This window comes from Falco rusticolus, chromosome 6, assembly GCF_015220075.1.
Source record: "Falco rusticolus isolate bFalRus1 chromosome 6, bFalRus1.pri, whole genome shotgun sequence".
NCBI classification, from domain to species: domain Eukaryota; kingdom Metazoa; phylum Chordata; class Aves; order Falconiformes; family Falconidae; genus Falco; species Falco rusticolus.
In genome coordinates, this window is record NC_051192.1 from 75,055,003 (window position 1) to 75,082,583 (window position 27,581).

Genomic DNA, 27,581 nt, shown 5'->3' on the forward strand with positions numbered 1-27,581 from the left:
GTAAAAAACAGTACAAAACAGTTTCAGTTTTTAGAGGCAGCACACCGAAGAACAGCATACTCATCATCCTGATGCTTCCATGCTTGTGCTTCCCAATTCAGTAAATTACTTTCAGTAGCCTTGTACCATCGTATCTAAATCACAAAGTGAAATGTTCCATGATGAGCTTCTCATGGCCATTTTTTTTTTATTATTATTGCAAACAGCTCACGTTTGCTTCAGTTACTAGGTAAATGTAAGGTAGAAGGAAACAGGAGTGCTTTGGCATCCAGGGAATGTGGGTTGATGTTGCAAAAAAGAACACAGTTTTGGCCATGTTACAAATGCCAGAATATTCTCAGTTTCCATTGCTGAATAAAGGCTTGATGGATTTGTCAGCTTAATGCACTGAAGGTTTGTCTGCACCACAGATGCTCTGCGTTCCCTGAGCTGCTTTTTGTAACGGGGATGTTTTGGGTTTAATAATCTGACAGCTGTAGGAACAGATAAGCTTTTTATTGACTTGTTCTTCTGGAGGCGTCTGTGACAGAAGCTATTAGGAGGGAGATACCTTTTCTTGTACTACCAGTGTTTCTGGCCTTGCAGGCCATACGAAAGGAGAGAGAGTACCACTTGGATCTATACTTTAAAACATGAAGAAGAAAAACTGGGAAAGGTTTAGGACATGGGAACTGGAAGGAAAGGTATGTAAGGGCACAGATAGAGGCTAGTAAGGGTAGGTCACAGGGAGGTGGAAGAGGACAGCAGGCAAGTCTGCAAATGAGAGTGACATTTTCAAACGTTTTTGTTGTTTGCCTGTTTGCAGGCAACTTAAGTTTGCAACGTTTATATTGCTTTTGGAAATAGTAGGCGTCAGGTTGAGTTTTTTTTAGAAATACCAATTAAACATGCTTGTTAAATTTGAATGTAAGCTTTCTCTTAATAGTTACCATAAACCTTAAGTTTCATGTAGTATTTTACTAATGAAGAAATACTTTTAAATCTGGAAAGTACAATTTCCTTAAAGATTCAGCATTCTTAAGGGTGGACCTGTTTGTAGAATGATGAAGTTTGCTTACCCAGGGGTTTACTTTTTGAGTATTTCTAACCCTGTAGTTGCATTGCCTTTAGCGAAGTTAAAAATGAATGGCTTAATTTCCTGGAGGCTTGTGAAAATTACTCAAATTATAGCTGTCTTTCCAGCAATAGTTCAGATTACCTTTGAGGCAGGGTGGAGATGTTTCAGTTGTATTAGTGGCTGTAGAGCCACATGCTTTGTGCCTCGCCTTCCCTGCCGCAGACACCCATGGGAAGAATGAGCAGGCTCTTCCTTCTTTCAGCTCTGGTCCAGTGATGGCAGAGGACTTCCTTCTAGCTCGCTAGTTCCAGTTCTGATGATTTCTTTTACTTCCCTGCGTTGTTTAGCGTTCTTTTTGAGTACTTTGTTTCTACATTTTTTCTTCACTCATGGTTTCGCTTGTTCAGTGATGTGGCTTTCAGTTTGCTTAATTCTTCTGTGCTTAGTTTGAATGCAGTCATCTGGCTTGTTTGTTTGAGCAATGTACGTAACCTGCTTGTCTATTTCTTTTATCAGGATCTCAGTCCCAGGGTAAGAAAGGAACATCAGAAAAAGTTTCTGAACAACCTCTTTGGCAGTGTTCAATCCCCTCTCCTACCCAGACTTACAGACTTGGATAAGGACATGAGCACTCACTCTTTGCTGTCTAGGACGAAGGAAAACATCTGACCAGGGTTGCTTCCTCATCTGTCTTGTAACCAAGAGCTGGAGAAGCTGGAAGTTCTCCGAGACTTGCTGGCCTGCAAGTTTTTTGATAGCTTTGCACATTTGACAGTGATCTGTCTGAGATGACATTAGACAGTAGTGCTTCAGTGATGTCTAGGCAAACGATGACACAGGTTCAGCAATTAGGCATAGTGCTTCTGACTCAAGCCTAATGATGCCTGTTGCTAATGTACTTGCAGTCAGTTTTGTAGTTGTATTTAGTCTTAGTATAAGAGCAAATCTGTGTTACTGCACCTGGTGTCTACGGTGTGAAGAGGGGTTATGGCTGAGCACTCTGGATCACATTCTAGCACAAATCTATGCTTGTCTTCTCTTCAAATTGGAGTAACTTCCTTTTCTGCTAGTTTGAACAAGACCAGCACTTTCTAGTTTCACCTCTACCTGAGGCTCTCAAGGCATTTTCTTACTCCCTTGGTTAGACCCTCTTTTCACAGATAACTTGCCATTTTAGTCTTTGCAAGAACAGCAGAGTGTTGAGATACATTTTATGATGTGGATGTTGATCCCAGGGTTCGGCTCAGTGTTTCTCCATGAAGATTCTCATGCCATAGGTACTGCTCAGGGGCAACTGGCTGAAAACATTTTAGGACTAATGTAAAGTGCTGTGTGTCCATGAAAATTCCTCTGAGAGCGAAGGCAAATTATGGGCTTGTCTTTGTTCCTCTTCACTTTAGCAACCAGTGATATTTTCAACAAAGGACCTCAATCTGCCCTGTCTGTGAGGGACAAGCCGCACAGCTGAAGCCTGTGCAGGCCTACGCCATCATAGGAACTGTATCACCGTTGTAAGCAAAGAGCATTCTTAGCACTGAATTTCTCCTCTCAACAGGTCTTGGTATGGGAGATGATGAAGCAAGGTGGTTTCCACTGTTTCAGTATGAGCATTACTCAAACCTGTCCCATATGTCCCTAACCGGGGCCAAAGACCTTTCTGAGGAAGTTTCGTTTTGTTACGTGTGAAGGAGATGACATCCTCAGTTTTTCCAGGACTAGACTTCATAGCTAGTCCCTACTTTGTAGAAAATGTGACCTACACACAGGACACACAACTTTGCTTCCAGCTTTTTAGTTTAGCATCTCATCTAATACGGACTGTTTCTCCCCATCAGTAGTATCACAAAAATAGAGAGACTCCTGAGGTAGGTACTGGCAGTCATTCTTTTGCCCAACCTGTTGGATGGTGTGCAAGGAACTGTGAGGCAATCCGTATGAGTAAGGTTGAGTCTTACATAGCTTAGCTGTGGCTTGAAACTGCAACATGTCAAGAACCTGGGTGTTCAACATCATCTTCAGTGGTTACAGCATTCAGTTCTGTTCTGATGCATCTTCCTGCCCCTGTCATATCCCCTGTTTCAATAAAATAGAGAGGTGGAGGGTTTTTTTGTTTGTTTGGGTGTTGGTTTGGGTTTTTTTTAGCCCAAATGCTCAGAGATAGTTTCCTTGTCATCTTAGGGGAAGGGGATTTTGTAGCAGGTGTTGCCTTAAGGAAGGAATTGTTCTGGAGTTAAAATAGCACTTTCACTTGCAAACCCTAGTTCAGGTGTTTCACCAAATTGCTGAAGGTCAAAGTTGCTCCACCTCAGGGTGGTCTCTATTCCATAGTAGAAGCCAGCACTCAAAACAGTTACCAGTTTTTCTTCATCACTTTAATTTTCAGGTTTCCCTTATGTGCACAAGTCTCACCTATTCCCATGTCAAATGTCAGCATTTTCAGAGCCAAGTCAACTCTGTGTCCTGAGCAGTCAGAACACTCCCTAAAACTGGGAGTTTATGAGAAGTCTCCTGTAAGTACATCCAGCTACTTCTGTGAGATCTAGAGTATCTATGATACCTGCTTAGATGACTTTATGATAAATTCTGAGTGCATCACATTTTCAGCTTGTTGCTACTCTGAATAGATGTGTAAGTCTGTAAGCAAATTGGTTACAGTCACACAGTCAAATTTTAGATTCTCCCAAATGGTGACAATGCTCTTGCATGTTCAGCCTTTATCTAGACATGCAGGTGCGTCTGTATATCCCTGTCTTTGAGAGGGAATCATGCTTAACCAGTATCATGTCACCATGTTTTTATGCTACCACAGGAAATACATCCACATTGCAACGTGTCAAAACGCTGTACAGTTGGAAATGCGCGCTAGGAATGCTACAGTATTTTGAGATTTGTGCCAGAAGCATTCCCATGTGTAACAAATGTGATAGTGTTAAATTTACATGGCTGTGTTGGGCAAAGATCTCTGCAGTTACCGCCTTCACTATCTAATCTGCCTAATGCCAACATATTTCCTAGGAGCACCGAAGACAATGTCAGAGGATCTTAGGCTGACAGACCACGTGCAGGGAGGGTATTTTGGATGTTATTTGTAACATTTCTCTTTCAGGGTTTCCTCCCCACGGTGACTCAAAGCCTACCCTTGTGGTCCGTGTGTATGCAAAGCCTTTATTATCTCTTAGACTACCTGAATTTAGTCCTACGCTTCACTGCAAATTAACAATAAGAAGGATTTCCCACTAGTGTTTAAGGCCAAAGGAGCTTCCAGAACATCCTGTTAAGTAACTATGGAAACAGTGGATGCAGTCTGCTAGTTAGTGGCTTTCACCTTTTTAAGGCCATTGTCACGTCCCTAGCGGTACAGAGATGCAAGTCTCTTGACGGCTCCCTGTCTGCTCAGGATTCACCGATTAATTCCTGGACCTCTGAAGGTCTGGGTTCCCCTACGAAGACACATAAGATACCTGCTGCTTGTCCTTTTTCTCATCCAGCGTTACTAAGCAGAAGCCTCTATGCTATGCTGGGGACAGAGAGTGCAGTGCTTCAGCGGCTTCTGCAGAGTAGGTGTTTTCAAGAGCTGTAGGCAGCGGTTTCCTGGTTACAGAACATCTGTAGTCTCAGTTCCTTCAGCTGTTTCAGAGCCCTGAGATGGCATCTCTGGATCTATGTTTGCTGGCTTCAGTCTATGCCTTCTGTTGCTTTTACCAGTCCCCTAGCTCAAGGCGTCCACAATGTTGGTTTCTATTACTGTGGTATCGAGTAGCATTTCCCCCCCTCTCCTTCCACCTTCTTTTTCAGAAACATTTATTGATCATTGGCACCATCTCCGTGATGGAGTGAACATTTCAACCTTATATTCACATAAGCAGTAACATTCACAGGAATCATTCCCAGTTAATGAAAACTCTTGCTGTTGCTTGGTTTCAGTATGCGCTCATCTTCACTCTTAAGTTGACCTCTTTAAGCCACCATCATTAAGTGTCTTTGTCCCCCACAGTATTATTACCTCATGTTGGTACGATACATCCTGTAACTATCACAGCTCCAGATGTATCTTCGCTCACTGCTCTTTCCTGCCTTGCTGAACTCTGTTCACATTGCTTTCATTCTTCCTTTTTTCATCATCCTCTTCACAGTTTTGCTTTCACCATGCTATCCTGTATCATTTTCCATGGACACAATCATGTCCTCTTACGCTGTGACCCTTTATGTATTCTTCCAGGAGCAGAACTTTTCTTGTCTACTAGGGGTTGAAATAGCCGTGTCAGCCTCCAGCTGAACGGCTGTACTCTGGGGCCAAGGAAGGTGGTGCACTGTGGTCTCCATGTGAGAGGGAACCTAACTGACCAGTAGCTGTCCTTCACAGCTGTGTCCTGGCATTTCCAGGAGCCAGAATAAGGCCCAAGGCCAAGGAGAGACAGCGAAGCAGAAGAGGGAGGGCTATAAATTGGTACAACAAGGGAAAGAAAGACAGAGAGATGAGCCTTATTCCCACCCTTCTGCAGCCTCTGCTAGCCAATAATATGTTGGCATGGTTGAAATTCGTTGTTCTCAGCTTAATCTATTTCTCTTGTTGCCTTCCTTGTTTTTAGGGGTTTGTTAACCTTGACTGTTTTTGCTGTGGTCTGGGTGCACGCACACAGTTAGGTATCCGTCACTTGACAGGTTATAGCGGCTCATTACAGCTGCTTTAACTTTATCTAATGATGACCATAGCCAGTGCCCTTAACGCACACTTACAGGAGCTACCCATGGATATGCTTTTATGGGTTATTACAGAAAGATTCTACTCTATGTATGGAGCTGCATCTCACAGCTGATGCAAGACTGAGAACAGGTATCAAGCCAAGCCTGTAAATCTCTCAAACTATGTAAAAAATCACTGTGGCAGTAGGTAGATTGCAGCTTCCATTTGGAGCAGCATCCCAGAGCCGAAGGGCGTAGCTGGGATCCAGAACAACCATCCATCCAGAGTGATGCTCATGCATCTAGAAGGGGTGGGCGATTATCTATTTGTAGGTTAGACCATTCACCCTCACCTTTCAGAAGTGCTGCTTTCCTCAGTGAAGAAACTTCTGTTTTCCTTTAGTCACCACTGTCACCCTGGCATATTTAGGCAGCTAGAATGAGCCACCTTCCTTGAGCAGCCTCAGTTTGGCAGCCTCAGTTTTGGTTTGCTTGCCAGTGGCAAACAGGTAGCAACAACATTTCATATGCAACATGTCTGTTCTGTCACACAGACAACTGGCATTTCTGCTTCCTATGCTGCTAATTTTGTCCATACAAATGATCCCACAACCAGTAACAAAGCAGAAATTATGTCCCTGTCAGTTAAGGAAACATGGCTGCCAAGAGAGAAGACTTAACCACTCTAAGTTTCTGTTCTAAAAGTGGGTGGATAATCGGTTTGTTTCTGGTTAGGAAAACAGCAGTCCTCCCTTGTGGGTATTCTAGACATTCTGACTATTTCCAAAAGATTTTAGCCCAATTCCATGATTCAGTTTTCACCATAAACAACATCTCAGAAAACCATGCAGACATCACGCCCCCATACTGGCTACCTCTTATTTTCATGCTTCAGGTTTTTAAACTGAAATGCCTTAAACACAAAGAGTTAATAGTTTCGAGGGTTTTCAGACCAGGTAGGTAACATGATCTGGTTAAAGGGAGACAGAACACTGGTGGTGCAAATGTTGAGTATTAAATTGAGTGTGAGTCATCCAATTCTGTTTATTAACCTGACTTCCTTCTTAGTCACCCAGCATAGCTATTCTTTCTCATCTCATCAGGGAGCAAACCTTTCCATCACCCTAACCTGAACTCTGGAATAGTGCAGACAGTCTGCAGCATATTCCACCTTCATGAACAAATGTAAAGCTTCAGTAATGCTATGACTCAATGAAAAAGTAACGCTCCTTACTGCCTTTTACCCAGAGTGCCGAGGCCTTCAAGTATATAGAGTGGTTGCTGCGTAAATGGACTGAATTATACATTGTTCAAGGAGTTGATTAGCATTCAGCAAACCCTGAATTAAAGGTTGTTAATTCAGTGGGGCTCTCACACTTTCATTGGTAGAAATAGGATACACTGCACTTGGGAAAATGTGAAGTAGTCTGGCCTTCCAGCAACACTGCTGAACTCCACAAGAATGCTGTATTGTTTGCAGAGACCTTGCTCAAAAGCAGTATACACAACTGTCTGCATCTCCCACATTTTTACCTCATTGGCATAAAAGTAATCTAGGAGGGGGAAATATGTCCTCTTGTCACTCTTGTCTGCAAGTTTTCAAACTAAAATATGTATAACAGGGCTTCTTGGTTTTTTCCCCCCAACTTATTATTAATATAGCTAGCCACAGAAATTTTGGCAATTTGGAAATTATTTTCTTAGGGCCCACAGAAATCAATACTACCAGACAGCAGACAAGCAAGAAAACAGATGCCTGACAGAATTATAGGAAATTCTGCTAACAGATAAAGATTCATAGGATGTTTTCCATTTTATGCCAGTTTGCCAGGTGTTTATATGTGTGTACTGAAGCCATCAAATTGTCAGAGCAGTAGAGCCTGGACCCAGCATACCAGCTTTCGAGTAAGGTGACCAGCCACCTCCCCACCCTTTCTAGAAGGGCATGTAACGTTCTTTGAAAAGAACAAGGCAAGAAGGAAATGTTTCAACAGAAGTCTCATGTTTCTTTCTTCACCTACTAAAGTTTTGGTTTTTTTTTTTTAATGATGGGAGGATTATTTAGCAGGGGCATGCCTCTGAAGGGGAAGTCCCAGTGTAGTGTTTACATAGATGACAAGCCAAGACAATTGTATAACTGTGCCACTCAGTGTCATTGCTAAATTAGGTGCATAGTCAGAGCTCATTGCTTTTAAAAGAACAGCATTGCCTAGTGAGGGAAAAAATTGTTCTAATTATTTCCTATTAAAAAGGAATTTTAGAAGAAAGATCCTGTGATTTTGGCAATCTATTTATTAAATCTTACATAACTGTGTAGAAGAAAAGGCTTTATGTAAAGTGCTTTCTAAACTAATCCCCAACAGAAAGCTCTTTCACATCTGCTGGCTGCTAAGAATACTCCTGAGACTTTCATCGGTCTAATTCTGTCTGGATTTGACAGGATTATATGAAGGCAAATATAAAGAGCCAGATGATTAGCTTTTCCTAAATCTTTCAAAACTTCAAGACAGTACAAATAGAAGTAGGAAACTTGTAAAGAAATTAAATTACTCTATAGAAGATGGGTTTTATTTTGAAATGAAATTGATATGATTCTAGGAAGTGATGTAAAAACTATTCCTTCCTGTGAGAACTAAACATTCATAAATGTCAATACAACAAGGGCATGTACTTGCTAAAGCACTTCTGGCCCAAGTTACATAGATTTAGCACTCTCTTTGTTTCTTTCAAAGAGATGTTTATTTTTTTATATGTTAGCTGCTTCTATGACCTCTGGCTATTTTTTTGAGACTTTTTTTTTTCCTTCTATTCTTCACAGTCCATGTAATGCTTTAGTTTATACAGGAGAGAACTATTCACTGAGAATCTCAGAATTTGGCCTGTAAGTGATAGAATTATAAAAGATTCATTGTAGAAGACAGAGTTCTTTGCAAATAGATGTATTTGTATTACAGATGTTCCATATATTTTTTCTTTGAAGCTGCTTCTCTGTGTGGTTGTCATTAGAAGAGGGCAAACGGGAGTTACCAGTAGCGTACAACGTATTATCAGTCTTACCAACTAGCAGCCTGCTAAACCATCTGTATACAGAATAAGGAGGTGGTAAATTAGGCACGTGTGTGTTACACAAATGTGTGGCTGAGTATGTTTATTGAAATGTCTCAAAGCTTTAGGCTTTGAACAAAGGAATGTAAAAATACATGATACAGAGTTAAGTGGTTTTTGTCACACAAAGGCCCATTTTTGCATAACATACTACATAACACAAGTGGAAAATCTGCTCTGAGATCACGTTATGAATGGTATGTAATGCTTCTGCTTAAAAATGTGCAACACACCACATAAATGAAATATAAAGATTAAGTATGTCAACAAAGTAATTACAAAACATTTACACCTTAAAGATTAATTTAAATGTATTTACACTGTTTGGCAAATGATGTTCTCTTGCCATGAAGTTTTAGGAATGTTAAATTAGTAAAGTTTAAAGTACTTTTATAAATAGTAGAAATATTTTATTGAGATTTGTTTTTCACTCTGCACATCTGGCAAATGCAGAACTTGTACGTTTTGCATGCTGCACCAGCAAGCTTTTCAGCATTATATAATAAAAATGTAAACTTCTGATGAACCTCATCAGCTCTCTCATAGTCTGTTCACTTTCACTTAACTTGTTTCATCCATTTTTATATTGCTTTATTTTCGGTCATTTTGTAACACTGAGGCCAAAACCTCAGACTGTGAATCCTAGTGTAGCTGCACTGAAACTGAGAGCAGTATCAGTAAATGGCTGTTGAAAAGCTGGCTACAGTTACTTTTCAGGGGACAACGGTTTCCTGAGCCACTTCACTAAATATTTGCTAGCTTTGGACTAATCCAAAATTGTGTTATGTTTTTTCTTATGAACTTGATTATTCAGAGTCCAAAACCCAGCCACCATGCACAATAAATTACAGAGACTGAATGCCTGAATCATTTCAATGAAATCCTTTCTTTTCCAAAAAAGTACCTGGGTGTAAGATACCAGCAAGCTGGAATATCCTTACCTGACTGAGTACCCAAATGCTGTGCAGTGTAAAACAGGATACCATCTGGAGACAGAGGCAGAAACTGCAGTTTGATATGGGTCTTATGCCGGATATAGAAGGGTGCAAATGACATCCACGATGATTCATTACTTCTGAAAGATGGATCACTAATGGAAATACCTGAAAAATACAAAAGGAAATGTCTTCTGAAAGATATTTTGAGAGGACTGCATTATTACAGCACCAGTTGTCTGCAGTTATTTTGTATAGTCATAAATGTTGTACGTAATGCTTCCAATTTTTCCCTTTCCAAAGACTAAACACAACCTAGATACGGAACAGAACTTAGTAACAGATCAATGACACTTTGTCTTCTCTGTGCCTTATTTTCATTAACAATCCAGCTTGTAGTTGTAATGCAAAATAAATGTGGTTTTGTTAGTGTTCATTTTCAAGTAAATATAAGTGTAAATTTTACATTGTTTAAAAATTCAAATGCAAAATACTTTTGCAGGAGTCAGAATAAACATTTCTTTCTTCAGCATACAGATAAAAACCTTAGTGGAGGATTTTTAATGAACTGCTCTGTGTATCATAAGAATGTACATTTAAGTGTAATGTGTTCATTAATTGCTGATGAAATTTGTTTTTAAGATAATCATACTGAGATGCTTGATTATAAAATAAGAAAATTTGAATTCTGAAACGGAGCACTTTCACACAATTACCAATAAAGATGACAATGTATCACTTTGTTTTTAAAATGTAGCACTTTTGAGCTACACACAACATCATTCTGTCTTTCCACTTCTCTCAGTGCTGGTTGTTCAGATACCCCTAAGAAATCGGGCTGATTAAAGTTCCTTCAGCCGAGTGATAACCGATTATACTTTTCTGTGCTATGTCACTTGAAACTGTTTCCAGTTTTTCCCACTATAATGACATTACATATTAGAGGTATAATTATGTAATTAGCTAATTCATTATCATGTAGTTGTTTGCTATATTTGTGGGTTCAGTGGAATGAGTCAAGTTATTTAGATGTGCAGGTTGTCTTTAGACCTGGATGTGATAAACCCCTTCTAATACTTATTTAACAGCAGTACTAATTGCCTGAACTGTAAGTTCTGTGCCACTCACTTTTCACCGTTTTCCTGCTGAAGCTATGCTGTTTATCTTCTAAGAGACCAATATCTTTATTCATTTTGGTGCTCCCGATCTCATGGTTTTACAGTAACTTGCTTGCAGTGAAATACACCTTCAAGCTGTTATCATCATGCATTCGTAGGCAACCTTACGCTATCTTTCCATGCTCAAGTCTTCTGCGCAGCATCTGCCCATTAACCCACTTGCCATCCAGTTGCACCTTGTATTGCCTGTCGCAGGTGGGCCTTAGTTATTACATTGGTATACAGTCAGCACGGTCCAAGATTTTGTAATTTGTCTTTGTCACACCACCTCTCTTAGAACAGGATTCAAGGTGTTCCTGGTGGACTGTTCCCAGCAGACAGACGCACCATTATACAGGATCTGGATCTCTCACCTATTACCACCATCATGATTTGAGGATGCCTCTTGAATGGGTAGGAACAATACAACTGGCCTTTTTGTTCGTTTTCTCCACTGGATTACAGTTAATACTTCTGAGGATGGTCCGTAGATTTAACATCACTTTTAGACTTACTGAGAATTTTTAAGTTTTAATCTCTGGAATATCAGTTATAATGGATTTATGAAATGCTTGAATGATCAGAATCAGGCTTTTGATGATCTGTTATTCAACCTATGCATATATTCTTATGCAAACACATTACATTAGCAAATCACTCCTATCCTAAGCATCATAATAGCTGTTATGAAATCAAGGCTAGGCAGTGTCTGTAGTAATATATTACATCATGTCAGATATGTGAAGTTTCCAGCATCTATATTTAAAAGCTGACAGAAATAAAAATACTTTTAAGAGTAGCAATTACCCTGGAAGATAAATAATAATAAAATTTGCTGTACAGATTAGGTGGACCTAATTTATATCACTAAAACTTACAAACATTATCAGGTACAAAAGAAAAAAATAATAATTTCCATAAGGATTTTTAAGTGCTTGTATTTTTTTAAGTAGGTAAGAGACAACGTTCTCCATTAGTAAAGATGTAATCCCTATACCGATGTCTTCGAATTTAAAAATCAATCAGAAATTATTATTTTGTACATAGAGATTTTTGCTTTATGCATCATTTGAAAGCCAGGCTGCTTTCAGCAAATTTTTGCAAAGTGAGACAGATATGATGGAACTGTGCCACAGTGGTCAAGCTTATATTAAAATATCCCGCTGCTTAAAAGGTTATACCAGGTGAAGTGTGCAGTGAGGCATCTGAAAGTCTTTGTGTCAGATTCAGTTTCACTTTGTCGATGTAGTTAATTCTTTTCTGCTTATGAAGGAAGCATGGACAATGACTAGTGTGAAAGCAAAACGTTCAGCTGCAGCAGAATTGAAATGCTACATTGCTTACCATTGGAAGGTATATGAAAGGAAGATTGTTATGATAAAAAGCCTTGGAGCAGAGAGAGAAGGATGAAAAAAGGTGGGTTTATAGTATCACTCAGAGAATAAATTAAATCTATGGCTTTAAATTACAAACAGTCTATTACAAAATGACACATCTTCAGCAGCAAATGTCAGAATGCTTTAGAAAGGAGGCATTGTCCCGAGTTATAGATACAACATAAAATATTCTATTTAATATACTTCATTCTGAAACTTCCAAGATGCAAATATTTTATTCCTATTTTGCTAAAAATGTGGTTTTATTCCCAATAAATATAGCTTAACCAATGTCAGAAAGCAATATATTTTGCCACAATGCAGCAGGACTAATTACAGGAAGTACTAGAACGACTTCCAATTAGCTTGTAAATTATCTTTAGAAGCTGTAAGTACTGATTATATGCAGGAAAAACCCCAACTTGACAGGTACAATGAAATGTGCACCCATATCTCAAAACAGAATGCTTTAACTCTACTGCACTGCACAGAAATGATCAGTATAAAATTTCATTTTTGCAAAATCTTAGCTATAGATAGACAAACTTTTAAGGTGAAGAATAAGACAATTTAAGCTTTTCAATTTGCTTTTATGGCAGGCATATGCAAAAAACTAACATGTCATGTCAAATGCTGAGGTACTCCACCGTTGTTTTCTTGGCAACAAACTTTTTTTTCAGCCCTAAGATAGGAAAGCAAGAAGCTCAGCTAAACTTGCACAAGACAGTTCCTGTGTTACATATGCTTAGTCCAGAAAAACTCTTTGCTAAAACAAACGAGGTGAATGGATGTCTTTGCCAATCCTATAAGCTAAATTCGTAGGACTTGTGCTGTGTAACTACTACATTACTCTCCAGGGTGCTCAGCTCTGTGTGGTGCATTGTAAGCACAACAGGCATTTAAGCAAACATTTTTGTTCTGTATCTGATTAATGACTCACTTTTCTAAGCTGACTACTAGTATCTGAGGAAGGTATAAATTTCTAAATGATACCAAGAGAAACTAAATCACTTTAGGCCAGTTAGAGCTCTGGGAACACAAAGTTCCTGCAAGTACTGTTGCTGAAGTGTGCTTTTCTTTCCCTCCACTGAGCATTAATACCTTTCAGGTTCCTCCTGCTATCCTCATTTGATCAGCCCTGTAGTGCTCACACATCCTATTCAACCGTTATGAACAAAACTTTCTAGGTTATTCTTGCAGGACAATTCCCACCATTGAAGCAGAAGTGCTTGTACACATCCCAGTCCACATTTTGATAGTTTTTTCAAGCAGCTTGTTACCACAAGACTTTCAGCATGCTATTTTGCTGTTCGGCACGTCAAGGAAACGTGCGGTGGATCTACATGAAAAAACTGAGCTCAAAGTCCAAGATGAAGCACAGAGGCTGAGGAAGCAGGGTTGGGCTGCCCGGTAGCAATACAGAGCTAGTGCCCGAGTTGAGCATGGATGGAGTTAGGAGTCAAAACTCAGTAGGCATTGAAACCGGCAAGGGATGTGAAGGGAAACAAGAAGGGTTTCCAACAAGAAGATGAAGGAAAATACGAGGCCACTCCTCAAAGGAGTGGAGACCTAGCAACAACCGACACAGAAAAAGCCAAAACACTCAAAGCCTCATTGGACACATTTTTTACTTGGTGAAGCCTGATCAAGCCTCCCAGGTCCTGGAGCTTGGTAACTGAGCTTGAGGAAGTGAAACATTATCTATGGCAGAGTAAGAATCTGGGAACACATCGGCTAATCAGACATACACAGGGCACCAGCCAGGATGCATCCCTGAGTGCTGAGGGAGGTGGCCAATATCACCATGAAGCTGCTTGCTATCAATAAGCTCTGGAAGGCCATGGCAATCACAGCAAGCTCCTGACAACTGGAGGAAGGCAAACCACAGGGCTTTCTAACAAAGGCAAGGCAGATGATGCAGAGACCTATAGACCAGTCATCCTCACTTGGCAACTATAACAGAGCAAAACCCCCTCAACACAATATCCAAGCACAGAAAGGACAAGATGGTGACAAAGTCAAATTGTGTGTGATCAGCCCGATAGCTTTCTCTGAGGTGATGAGTGGCTCAGTGCCAAGTTGAGAGCAGTGAATTTTGTTTGCATTGTGTTTGACAAGACCTCTGACAGCCTTTCATGGTAACCGTATGGCCAAATTGGTTTGGATGGACGGGTCCGTCTGAGATACTAACTAGCTATATCAGTCTGCTTTTCTTCTCTCAAATCTTTTTTGCAACTAAATGTATCAAACAAGATTTTTCACAGAACTTTGTCACTTATCTACTCTCCTGCCCACAAGCCGTAATTTTGTCTCACTATGTAGTTTTTTGGTGGCGTTAGAAGCTAGGCTTACTGTCAGGGAGCAGTGAAGGCTGGGAACTGGGAGCCAAGGGCAAAAAGCGCTGTATCATGGCTTGCAGGACAGAGGTGTCTCCAGCCAGAGCCCTGTCTGGAGTGAGGTGAGCAGGACAGGCCCAATGGGAGCAGCCAGGTCAGCTCCAAAGACCAGATCACCAGGCAGTTCCACAGTGACAAGGCAGTGACAAGGTCAAGCCTTTAAGTCACACTGTGAGTCAGAGTCCAGGTCCGGATCAACATAGCCAGCCAAGGCATGGACATTGCATGCAATGCTGCTGCAGCGTAGTTCAGCAAGGGATCAAGGGCAGGAGCCTCTATTAAAAGCTGCTCCTGAAGCAATGTAGGAGGAAGCTCCTGCTGAGGCTTCTCAGCAAAGCTGTCTTTGAGACCAGACACCAGCCCCATCTCTCTACTGGCTCTGAGTCTAAGCACAGAAATCATCAGGAAGTGATGGGTGGATGTGCTCAGGACCCTGGCACTTACAATCCAACTCTAACATTTCATTAACATCTGCCTGAAAGCTTTAAACTCAATTTTAAGCAGTCAGAAATTTTCAGTGGTTTCATTTGTTCATAGAGAGTGAGCAGCTCCACCAATTGCTTTTTTCATTTTGGAAAACCATGACAAATATGGCTTTATGGAAATCTTCATCTTAAGATGTAATTTGCTTAAGGTTGTAGCTCAAAGATTACTAATATTACATGCACTTTTTTCTGTGTAAATCTTTGGAAAAACTGAAAAAATCATTTCACCTTATCTAAATAGACATGTGTTTTTCTGTTGAATTATCACTTTTTATTTAATCTTTGAAGAGCTAACTTTTCATAACTTATAAACCAATTCATGTACAGCAGGAAAAGCTTAGTTCAACTTCTATTTTTAGTACAGGAACAACTAGAGCATGTAAACAAAAGTATCAATTATTAACACAACTTGAATATAACAGTTACAACAATGTACTCATAAAAGTTGTAATTTTGCCAGACCTTCAGCCATTAGTAATCCTTGCTGTCCCTGAAGAGAAGGGACCAAGGCAATTAATTATTCAGAGCAATATTGGAACAAAAGGTTGCAGTTTTGTAAGTGGAGTCTACAGTTCTGTTTGGTTTTGTTGCAGTGCAGTTGTAATCAAGTAGCTAACAGTAGAGGAGAGCTTATTAGCTAAGAAATAGTATCTAGGAGCATATGGCTAAATCCCTAAAGAGATCTCTGGTTTTCCAAAGCCTAAAATAGCTGTTAGCAGCCAAAGTCAAAACAGTAGATCTCAGTCTTTCAGTACAACACATATTAAGAGATGAGTGCCTAAGAGTAAGTCATGTCAGCCAACAAATTGTAGCAGGTGCAGCTGTGAAGCCTCAGCACTGGGAAATCACCTGGTCCAGAAATCTGAACATTATTCTCTTGCATCTGAGGGTATGGATATTATAGCCAGAATATGGATAATTTCCATTTATTCTGTCCAATGAATATTTCAGTAAACAAGAATTTTCTAGAAGACATTAGATGACAAGAGAAAAAATAAAAACCTTACATACCCAGCTGCTCAGCATTTATTACATTCTTCAAGGACATGACAGCTATGGGTCCAAGTATTTGCATCATGATAGTGAAAGTGAATGATTAATCACTAGGCGATTAGGAAAATGTGATACAAAAAATCTACAAATATTTAATCCATGCCCAGCTTTGGTAGTAAGTTTATTCTAGGTAATGAAATGCTCTGAAGATGCTTTCAAGATGAAAACTGTAAGAAGAAGAAACACCCAGTCTGAGATTCCCTCAGTGGGACCATTTCTGCACTGGAAGCCAGTTGTCTGAAGATGAGGGCATTGGATGGGACTCTGAGTATCTCAGTGCAGCCTGATAAAGCAATTGGTAAAGAATTAAGTATATCAAACTTTGCTAATTAGTTTCAAATTGAGATCTTCACTTCCAGTCCAAGATACGACTATTTACTCTGAGAACAGCACAAGTGTGCTTTGAGGAGAACTGGAGTATAAGCAAGCTGGTACTCTGCACAGTGTTTGAGAGAGTAATTTAGTGAGGGAAGTAGATTACTATACAATTGGATGATTTTTTTTTGGCATTAAGACACATTTAAATGCCTATATATTACTTATAGGTATGAAAATACCCATTATGGTTAACTATGACATGATACAGGATTCAGTTGCTTAAACAGTTTTTTTTTTTTTTTTACTTGTTGCTGAGATGCTTTAGCAGATCCAGGCCACCCATGTGGGCCTGGCTGGTACAGCAGCCAGCACAGGACCTGCTGCAGCTGGAAGCTTGTCACAGCACAACCCAAACTAGCAGGCTGCAACAAGGCTTTTCTGTGGGTCAGATTCTACTGTCCATGCTGTTCCTCCATCCTCCAGAGGCCAGAGCACACTCCTTCTCTCAGCTATGTTGGGCTCTTCCTTCTCCAGGCTCCTCCTCCATCTGGCCTCCTCCCACACTCCTCCGGGCTATTTAACCACTTGGCAGGAACAAGCTACTGCTGTGCATCATCCATGTCAATCAGCCCACTGAGGCAAGGCCACAGCTGCATGTTATCAATGTTAACCAACCCACTGCCTTCGTTCCTCTACAATTCTCCCCTTTTTGTTTTTAACCAACCCCCCCCATGTCTATCATCTGTTGCAGGGCCCTTGTGCAGTCACATTAGAATATCCAAGCCACAGCGTGCTCAATTTATTACTGTGGTGACATCCAATCCAGTGCTTCGTGTTGTTGGGGCTGTGAGTTCACTGCATAAGCCTGGGGTTGTTGTGGAGAATTCACCCCCCACCCCCCCCACCCCCCATTTCTCCCCCCGTTTCTTGCCCTCTGTTGCCACCTTGATCTACACTGTTTGGCAAAATGCCCTGATCTCTTACACCGACCGCATACCAGAGCGGAACCATCAGCTCTTCCTGGCTCTGATCGCTTTAGGCAGTCCTTCTTTAACTGACCTTCCTGCCCACATTCATAACAGTGACAGATGACCCTAACTGCATCAGCAAAGGTTTTTGCCAGACGCTCCATCTGGAAGGCAGCGGGGCCTACTTTCCCACATACATCCATTAATTCTACCAAGGTGGGAACGCGATTCGCCATGCCTGCAATAACCTCCCTACAATCCTCATTCGCATTGTCCTTAGCTAACTGGAGTAACAATGCTTCCTTAGCTGCCCCATTCTCTATTTGCTTGTCTAAGGCATCTCTCAATCTAGCCAGGAACAAAACTTAGCCCTCATTTGGACCTTGTTTTACTGTGGTCCACAATTATTGCAGAGCGCCATGATTGGGGACCTGCAATAAAGCTTGGAGAGCTAACTCTTTGCCCTGCTGCAGGACTAAAGGATGTAGGCAAGCTTGTAACTGAGGAGAGTTAACCGGAGCCTCCCCCATCAGTTGGGCAACCCCCGCCCCAAAACATGTGTCATCCTGGGGGTATTCTAAATTCATCAATGATTGCTCATTTGCCAAGTGCCTCCAATCCGACTCAAAAATTCACATTTACATAGGGGTCAATATAATTTGTGCAATTGCACAGCAATTATGAGCAGTAGGCTCTGCTGTGAAAATACTACATAACAATGATTGAGCATAAGGCTAGCCTACTCCATGCTGCATACAGGCTGTTCTTAACTCTTTTATCACCCAGTTGAAAGGCTCCCACTCAGGGGGAGCATGACCGTCCCTTCGAAGCACTAGGCAGGTTAACACTCTGCCCCCATGGTGGTTGTGGCATCGATATCCCCTTCCACGAGCACATGCTCTCACATCCTTCTCCAAAATTTGGCAGGATCTGGTCCCGATGCTGTAACTTGGACCAGTTGTTGAACATGACCCAAGGTCTCCTCCAATAAATCTATCAAAGGTGTCTTATGACCACAGCTGGGCAACGAGGCAATGGCCCGATCCTCCTGCCGCCTGGAAGGGAACCATCTTTGCCCCCTCAACCCAGTGCTGCTCCACTCCTCCCACCAATACCCAACTGCATGGATCAGGTGATGGTGGAGAATCTGGCGGCACTGAAGGTACCTTATCAGGCATCATCCCTGCAACCAGGGATGTGGCTGCTTCAACTGCAGCCTTAATGCCCCTGTCCACTTTTGATTGTTCTAATACATCTAAGACCAATCTCCACATTGTTAGTGATGCTGTTGCAATTTTGTCCCCCCTTGAGTCAGCCTCAAAAAGTAATGTTCCAGCACTTCGCCTGTCTGAACACTGGAGGTATTTTTTGCTGTAACTGGCAAATCATTCTTTTTACACCACCCCAGCACAGTTCTTATTGCCGTCTCATCATCCTTTATGTCTCTACTTTCAAATATACCTAGTAACATTGTCAATATAGGGTTTGTCTCCCTGTCCACTTTTAATTGTTCTAGTGAATCTATAATCGATCTCCAGATTGTTAATGAGGCTGTAGCAACTTTGTCCCCCCTTGAGGCAGCCTCAAAAAGTAATGTTCCAGTGCTTTTCCATGTCTGAACGTTGAAGACCTTCTTAGTCATAACTGGCGAATCATTTTTTATACACCATACCAGCCAAATTCTCATTGCAGTCTTATCATACTTTATGCCTCTCTTTTCAAAATTATCCATAAGCATTGTTAATAGAGAGTTTGTCTCTCTGTCCACTTTTAATTGTTCTATTGAATCTAGGACCCGTCTCCATGTTGTTAACAATGCCACTGTAATTTTATTCCCCTTCAAGGCACCCTCAAAAAGTAACTTTCCAGTGCCTTACCATGTCTGAACATTAGAGACATTTTTCAGCATAACTGGCGTATCATTTATTTTGCACCACACCAGTAAAGTTCTTATTGCCATCTTGTCATACTTTATGACTTTTTTTCCCCAAATATATCTATAAACATTGTTAACAAAGTTTTCCTCTGATGAAACCTATGCACCCATATTAATTAGTACCCAGCTATGTCAGGCACCAATAGCTGCCATTTGGATTACAGTGGACAACAAATATTACAACACACCATATCAAGTAGCCCTTAATGGCTCACCTCTCACAGTGTCTGTTATGTGATCCAGACTGCAGGCTCTCCCCACTTGTCTCAGCTACATTGGGCACCACTGTCACAGGTTTTTTTACCCATGGTCTCACACAGGCTTCAAATGTCCGAATCAGTTTGCCCCATGTTGGGCACCATTTGTCACAGTTTGAGTCCAAACCATTTTGCCTCACCCGGAGCACCAATTGTCACAGCACAACCCAAACTATCAGGCTGCAACAAGGCTTTACCGTGGGCCAGATTCTACTGTCCACGCTGTTTCTCCATCCTCCAGAGGCCCAACCAGATCACACTCTTCCTTATCTCAGCAACGTTTAGAGTCTTCCTTCTACAGGCTCTTCCTCCCACACTCCTCAGGGCTATTTAACCACTTTGCAGGAACGAGCTACAGCTGCACATCATCCATGTCAATCAACCCACTGCCTTCAAAGCAAGGCCACAGCTGCATGTTATCAATGTTAACAAACCCACTGCCTTCATTCCTCTACAGAAGCTGTGAGGGATATATGGCAGCATGTAACCAGGTCCTATTTTCAGGCAACCGAAGAGCATCACTATGCAACACATTCAACAAATCTAGAAAGAGATTCATCTTATCCTGATATAGCCTCTCTTCCAAGGCTCCACTCAGTTTCCTAAACGCAAGTACCTACCGTTGTTTTCTCACGACCCCTATTGCCTTATTCATAGGCCATTCCAGAAAGGCACAGGTCCTGTGCTGGATCTTTTGGATAGAAGTTTGAATGCCAGAGCATCTCAAGCAGCACTAACCATCTACATTTAGAAAAGCTTATTAGCTAAATAGCTTCACCGACTCTATTGACTAGACATTCATAATGGGAACTTACATACTGAACTCACATGTAGACACTTAAATCTAGGTGCCTTGCCCTTAAAACCAGTTCCTACCCTTGACACAGTTTCTAACTCTGAACACCTTCACAAATTAAGATGACTTATGAATCATTAATGTTCATAGAGGAAGTCTCAAAATAATTCCAGAGCCATCTTGCTAGTGCTAGTTGTTCTTACTCAGCTGAGTAAATGCATGACTGAATTTTTATTAGGACACGACGTCACTCGTGGCTGACTTGGCGTGGACAGCATTAGTGTTGCACTGCATATCAGTTCCTTCACTTTGTCATGCATGACTTCCACCTGAGTTTATATAGGATTAATTCATGCCATGTATTTAAGTAGGCAATTCACTTCATTCTACTCAACATTTTAAATTATACAAATGAATATTACAAATGCATGCTTACTTGTGCCTACCATGAATATTAAGTTTAATGGACTGTTACTGATAAATCTGAAAGCTTAGATTGCTTTTTAGGTAAAACGTTAACAGCACCTTTTATCCTATGGGACATGACTGCTGAAGCTTCTATTTAAAAATTTTCTCACTGTTGCCACAAGGTTTCTGAAAATGATAGCGGAAATAGAATGCTTGATGGGACCAGTGTTGCTTAAATGACTATGAGAGCACAATAGTCAATGTGACTCAAAACAACAAACTAATAACTGCCTGCAGTTCTCCTTTAAATGGTTAGACATAGAAACACAAACTTCCAAATAATAACTATGAAATAGTTTGTGCGTTAAGCCAGCAAGTCTAATTACATCGTCAGATAAATCCACCAAATGCACTCATGCATGGATATGTGCTCAAGCATTTGTATAGACGATATCTTGTCATGTGAAAGTCTTGAGCTAAATCGTACTGTGAATTAATCTGTCTTACAATAGCAGTCAAAATATGTCAAGTAATGTCCTAGACTATGCAGAAAGAAAGAGATCTTTATAGTAAAAATTATTCCAAGTTAGTTTCTTCCATTTTTCATTAATTCATCACGATTATGGAGATGGATTAAATAGCTACAGAATTCTTGTTACTTTTTTTTCTGTCAGTTTATTAGGTATTCTCAAAAATTTGCTGTAGTTTTAAATCAGAATAATGGAATTTGATATCAGAATATTTAGAAAGTTAACTTGAGCTAACAAACATGGCCAAAGGAAGTTGTTTGCCATTTGTTCATCAAGGAAATGGCTTTATTGCTTAACAAGTATCTCATTAAATTGAGGATGGAACAATGGAAATCTCTTTACATTTGCTTTCATTTCTTCAAGAGCTGTACATGGACAGGCAGTATTTGTAGCTATGGAATTCAGAGACTACTACCTAGATGAAGAAATTTATTCACTAACTTATTTCTTCGTAAAAAGGGCAGTAGCTTTCCATTATGATGCCTTAAAGTCAAGATACTAGTTTAATAGATTTTACTAAAGCATGTGGCAAAAAATTATCCTGCTAAAGAAAACTGCTGAATAATTTTAAACGTATAGAAATAGTGTAGTGAAAGCTGTTTTAGCCACTGGCAATTCCTCTCCAATACTGCCATCTATAGGATCTTTCAAATATTACATTGCTGTCCCTTTAAGTGAGAATATTACCAGGTCTGGGAAATCTCACAATTAACTACTCTGAATTTGTAGTCCTTCTTCATTCCTCTGCAAAATTGAGTAAATTATCTAGGACATAATTTTAATATGTTTAGTATCTAGAGGAATTCTAGCTAATATGTAAATATATCTCAGTGCTTAACAGAATATCAGAACTTCATTGACTCCAAATTTGTTTTTTCTCAAGTTTTCCACTGCCTTAAGTGATACTGTTTATGTCTAGATGATGGATTTGATTTAATCCATTTTAAAAATGGTAAGAGAAAAAAAAAAAGATAAGCCACAAATTTTTGGATGCTAGAAGACTACTTCAGGGAGGTGTTATATATAGTTGCTTTATTAAACTTTTCTCTACACCTTCATTATTGGCCACTGCTACAGACAGGATTACCGGCCTCACACAGGGACACTGTTCTTATAAGATGAATAACCTGCAGAGATGTAGTTTAGCAGAGAGCAGAATATAATTGCAGACGCTCATTATGGATAAGAAGTCTGTATTTTTAGTGTTTACTTCTCTTAATAATTGCTAGTTATTAAAAAGATACTATGTTCACATATATAATGATGTCCTACAACTCAAACTATATTCAGTAAAAGGGTTTTAGACTGTTGCTTCTTCCCTAGGAAGAATCATCCTTGACAGTTGATCCTGGCCACTTTTTCTCGGAGCAGTAATGATACAGAAGCCAATTGGTCTACTATATATTTGCAGGAGAGTTGAAACAACCAGGTCCTTAAGAGATTTCTCCCTCTTCAGAAACCCTTTGAGACACCAAATTACAAAGGTACTCATTGGGCCAAATGGAATAAGCTGGAATTTGGTGTTCAAAACCATGCAGTAGACTCCCCAGAAAAAGTGCTGGGAGCTGAAACTTCTTGTTGGTTTTGAACATTGTGTGTTAATGAAATAACTAGACTAAATTACATGCTGCTCTGGGCTGAAGCTTCACTTCTTAATCAGAAGACAATTTAGAGTTGTCTGGTACTTCAGTTGCAAACTTTTAAGTCAAATGAACCAAAGATTTTAATAACATCATATTTTGGTGTCCTGGAAAACTTAACCACTTTAAAAACCCCTAATCTTTGTGGTTAAGTTGTCATCTAAGCACTTCAGGATTTGGATTTTCAAACCAGTGGAACAGAATGATCTGTTGCTTCATGTGTCATGAAGTGACAGTCTTAGAAGTGGTCTAAGTCCGGTTGGCAATGTTAGCACTAAGTAAAAAAAAGACTCCTACATACATTTTTAACTTCCTTCCAATTTCATTACAACCACTTCTATTTCTGGCAGTATAAATTAATCTGTTATTGTTGATCAGTGATACCTTTAGAAACCTAACACACTTGAAGAACCATCTTGTCTTATGAGCATTAAGGGGCTTGGACAACACAGTACAAGCAAGAAGTGGAGCTTTAAATTATTCTAGAATTAATGCTTTACTCTGCCTTGCCAGAAAAGGCTTTGTTCCTTGGACACAGTTGGATCCAATTTCCAACCCAATCCTCTCTTCCTAGTGCTCCTTATGGATGCTTGTCTTTCCAAAGTAGGTCTTGCAATTTCGTGTGCATCCTCCTACTGCACTTCAGCCACCAGTGTGCTGCCTACCTGCCAAACCTCTTGATCTTTCTTCTAGAAAAGCAAGCCCTGGCACTTGCTTTGGCAGGTTGAAATACACAATGAAATATTTGTTCTCAGAGTGTCAGACCAACAAATACCTGTGTACTACTTGCTGAATATTAATTGATCATGTACAGGCTATAGGAAATGGAGGGTAATTGAAACTGCTACCCTCTCTTCATCAAGTAGGTGGATTTCTTCTCAGTTCCTCTAGAATACGTGATTTAATACACATCTTATTGCAACCTTCTGCGAATATTGCTGAAGCATTTACACTTTGGCAACGAGCATCATTAAGGTGGACCAACTAATAACTATGAATTTCAGGTCATATGAGCCATTAAAACTGTGTTCTTTAATTGATCTTGCTCTCCCTGGGTTTACTCTTGTTGTAACTTAAGTTTTTCCAACTACTGAACACTTGTTAGTGCAGTTCCAACTTCTAAAGCTTAACCATCATTTGCCATATCCCTGTTCTGACAGTCATTGCAATTCTGGCGGTTTGAGTTGCTGCTCTGAGCAAGACACATCACATTAGTCTTTAAGAACAGTTATATCCTCATTTGCACATACACCTTCATCTCTCATGTACATAGGTCACAAAGAACCAAATTTTTAGCGTTTGCTAGATAAGTTAGTGCTTGATTATTGTCCGCTTATGTTTAAGTACCCTTAACATTTGTGGTCAGCGTACTTTTCCTTATGATTGTGGCTCTACCCCTACTGCCCCATTTACTCACTTCACCTGACTTGTTCCTCTGCGGTCCGTACGGTTGTACTGTATTTACCAGTTGCTATTATTTGGTAAAGCCCTATTTGTTCTTACTCTTTGTTATTCTCCTCTGCTTTCTTGCCTCATAAATCTCTTCTGTCTTTTTATCACACTTTTTTCTTTCTTTCTTGCACATTCATTAGTCTCCATCATTTAATTACCCTTTGTTCTCTCCTAGTCCCTTGGGCTGTTCATTGCTCTCTGTCTCTTTTGGCTCCAATACCCACCATCAATCCAGAGATGAGGTATTCAATCTTGATAAGCAGCAGTTTTTTAGCAATTTGCCATCCACTAAAAGTGCAAACTGCGCTTTGAAAAATCTCATGATAATTCATTATTCTGCCAGAGTAAGGTGAAATGCAGGGCAAAGAGTTTGGTCAGGACCCATACTCCATATTCATAAAAAGAAAGCTTTTAAATAAAACAGAGAGGAACCCTCAAATGTGTTTATCAGGTGGAGGAATTACTAAAAGGATGACAATCTACAAGAAATACAATTTTCTGTAGCTCAGATATAAACTATTTGTACTGGTAATAGCAGCCATCACAAGAAGATCCAAATCTATTCTGAAACCAGAAAGAGGAATGTTCACCTGATTAATTACCTGCTTTATGTATAGCACATGCCCTGGTGATCAGTGTTCTGAATCCAGATGGCATTACTTTTGAAAACCTCACTTGAAATAAGAATTCAAACTTGAAAAGTTCATATGAAGAGCCCTGAAAAGCTGTTGCAGCAGAGGCAACAGAGCAAGTACATTCTTACATGGAATAAAGAATTTAACGACGACTTTCTAGAAGCTATATTCTCATTGATTTGAGCCTACCAACCGCAAGTGCTTTCTGCAACGGGATTTTAAAACTGTACCCATCTGTAGGGCGAGGACTGCAAATCGGGTCAAATGCAGTTCATCTGGTCAGTTTTGTGCTTGAAACTTGCTGTGCAGGCACAGGGGAGGCTGAACCCTGACAGGCAGTTTGAAAAGGGAGCTATTTAACAGTAACTGGAGCTCTTCAAGAGATGTATGGAGACCTCCTTGAAGGAAAAACATAAGCTTGTACAACATTAACTTGAATCTAAGAGCTGCAGAATAGAGAGTGCGGGCTGTACTATGCCTCCTTGCACACAGAGGTGCTTCAGACACTTGCAGGAAAAGTCTCTATGCCTGTAGCACCCATGCATCCACTCTGCTGAATATTCATTTCTGCAATCTCTCAGAGAGAAAACAGACAGATGAAGGATTCCTATATACGAGGGTAAGAAATGCAAACCTGGCAGACAGAGGACATATTTTGAGGGTGACACATTGGAAGAAAGCCAGGGATAATTTTGAATAGTCATTTGTCTGGAGAATGTAACTTGAAGATCATTACGGTGATGTTTGTGTCTTCTATCATCATTCTCAGTGCATCCCTACCCAATAGCTGGTGAAGTCAACAAGAACCTCTCTGTTAGTGTCGGTAGAAATTGGATAAGGTTTCAGATGCTTCCTACTTCCGAAGCGTACTCAGAAGTGTACTGCTGAGCTCTTATGTGTATTTCTCAACATCTTTCATTATGGTGAGCTTGGGAATTGAACTAAGCACTGCAACGCTGCTCTGCAATGCTTCCTGTCCCCTCTGTATCTGATAATGCCATGCTGCCCGTGAATTTGGTTGAACAATGTGAAAAAATTGAAGGAACAAATGGTGTTAGAAGTAAGCTGTTGGAAAACAGTATCTAACAACTCATAGCTTTAAATTACCTGATTTTTCTAATAAAAAGGAACACCACTTTCTTAAATAAAATCTATTTTGTACTTTGTGTCTTTATGTCATATTTAACTGATACAGTACAAAATACTGTGGTTTTCCACCTAGGCATTATTGCATAACTGTCTGTACCACATACTACCCGACTGACATACCTTGTTCACAATAGGTACCGGTTGTTCCAAGAGGACAGTGACATACGTAGCCGTGAGGCAGCGGCACACAGGTACTGCCTTGTTTACACAGATGTGGAGGATTGTGCTCAGGTTCACATACTGACACTGTTTCTGTGCAAAATGCACCTTTCCATCCAGTGAGGCAGTCACAGCTAGGGTGGGTAAGTGAAAGGAAAGAATGCAACATCATTACCAAAACAAAATCAACATGTCAGTAGCAATGTAATCGAGATTATCACGACTGTATACCTGTATTTAGTCATGTGATACAAAACAGTTAACAGAAAGTGTAGTAACAAATACTCTCCTTTAACTTTTTGATATATTTGTTTTATTGTGAAAGAAAAATGTACTTAATAGGAAACATTTTATTTTGAATCTTAGCATTACAGTATTAGCAACCGTAAAAAAAAAAAAAAGTAATTTGCTCTACAAATAACTCAAAAAAGCCTTGGCTTCCTAAACTAGGAGGATTCAAAGTGGACATTAACAGGGAAATACAAATAACTCAAAAAAGCCTTGGCTTCCTAAACTAGGAGGATTCAAAGTGGACATTAACAGGGAAAGGAGAGCCGTGAAGAGCAGCCATAAAAATATAACCAGATGCCAGTATAAGGGAACTGCTAACAATTCCAAATTTTAGCTTTTTAATGTCAGCAACTGCCTTTCACTTAGCCATTATTAATTTGCTAAATTCTTGTAACTGGCACATCAGAGGTAGGTTTGGTGAAGCACTTGATGGAAAAGAGTACAGTGGATTTGACCATGAAAGAGGTGGCAACCTGAGTGTTATGTATCTATGACTGTAAACCTATGCCATAAGCAAATTCTCTAAACTGATAGAATCATTGGACTTCTTAGTGTCCACTACTCTTCATGCCTTTCTTTCATTTAGGCCAGGAGAATATAATTATAAAATTCACACTAACCTATAAATTTAAAATTAGTACGAATTCTATAGAAGTTGTTAAATACAGAAGACACTTGGCATTGATGTTAAAAATGTCCACCTTACTCAAAAGAAAGTTTCAATATAGTTACAATAAAATATGTTAAACTTATTTGCATTTTAGAATTTAGTGACACTTTATGATAAAAACATCG

The 27,581-nt window shown here is 40.0% G+C and overlaps 1 protein-coding gene and 1 long non-coding RNA gene across 2 annotated transcripts in view; one reads left to right on the forward strand and one right to left on the reverse strand.

The window, feature by feature from the left end:
• The window catches only part of EYS (eyes shut homolog), an 874,042-nt gene that overhangs the window by 4,251 nt on the left and 842,210 nt on the right, over positions 1 to 27,581 (reverse strand). Inside the window, 2 exon segments of the mRNA XM_037392524.1 lie at positions 9,787 to 9,948; positions 26,457 to 26,629. Coding sequence (XP_037248421.1) covers positions 9,787 to 9,948; positions 26,457 to 26,629 — 335 coding nt within the window.
• LOC119150197 lies at positions 9 to 9,371 on the forward strand. Its single transcript, XR_005104960.1, has 2 exons — positions 9 to 3,567; positions 3,867 to 9,371. It is a non-coding gene; the product is annotated as an uncharacterized LOC119150197 (long non-coding RNA).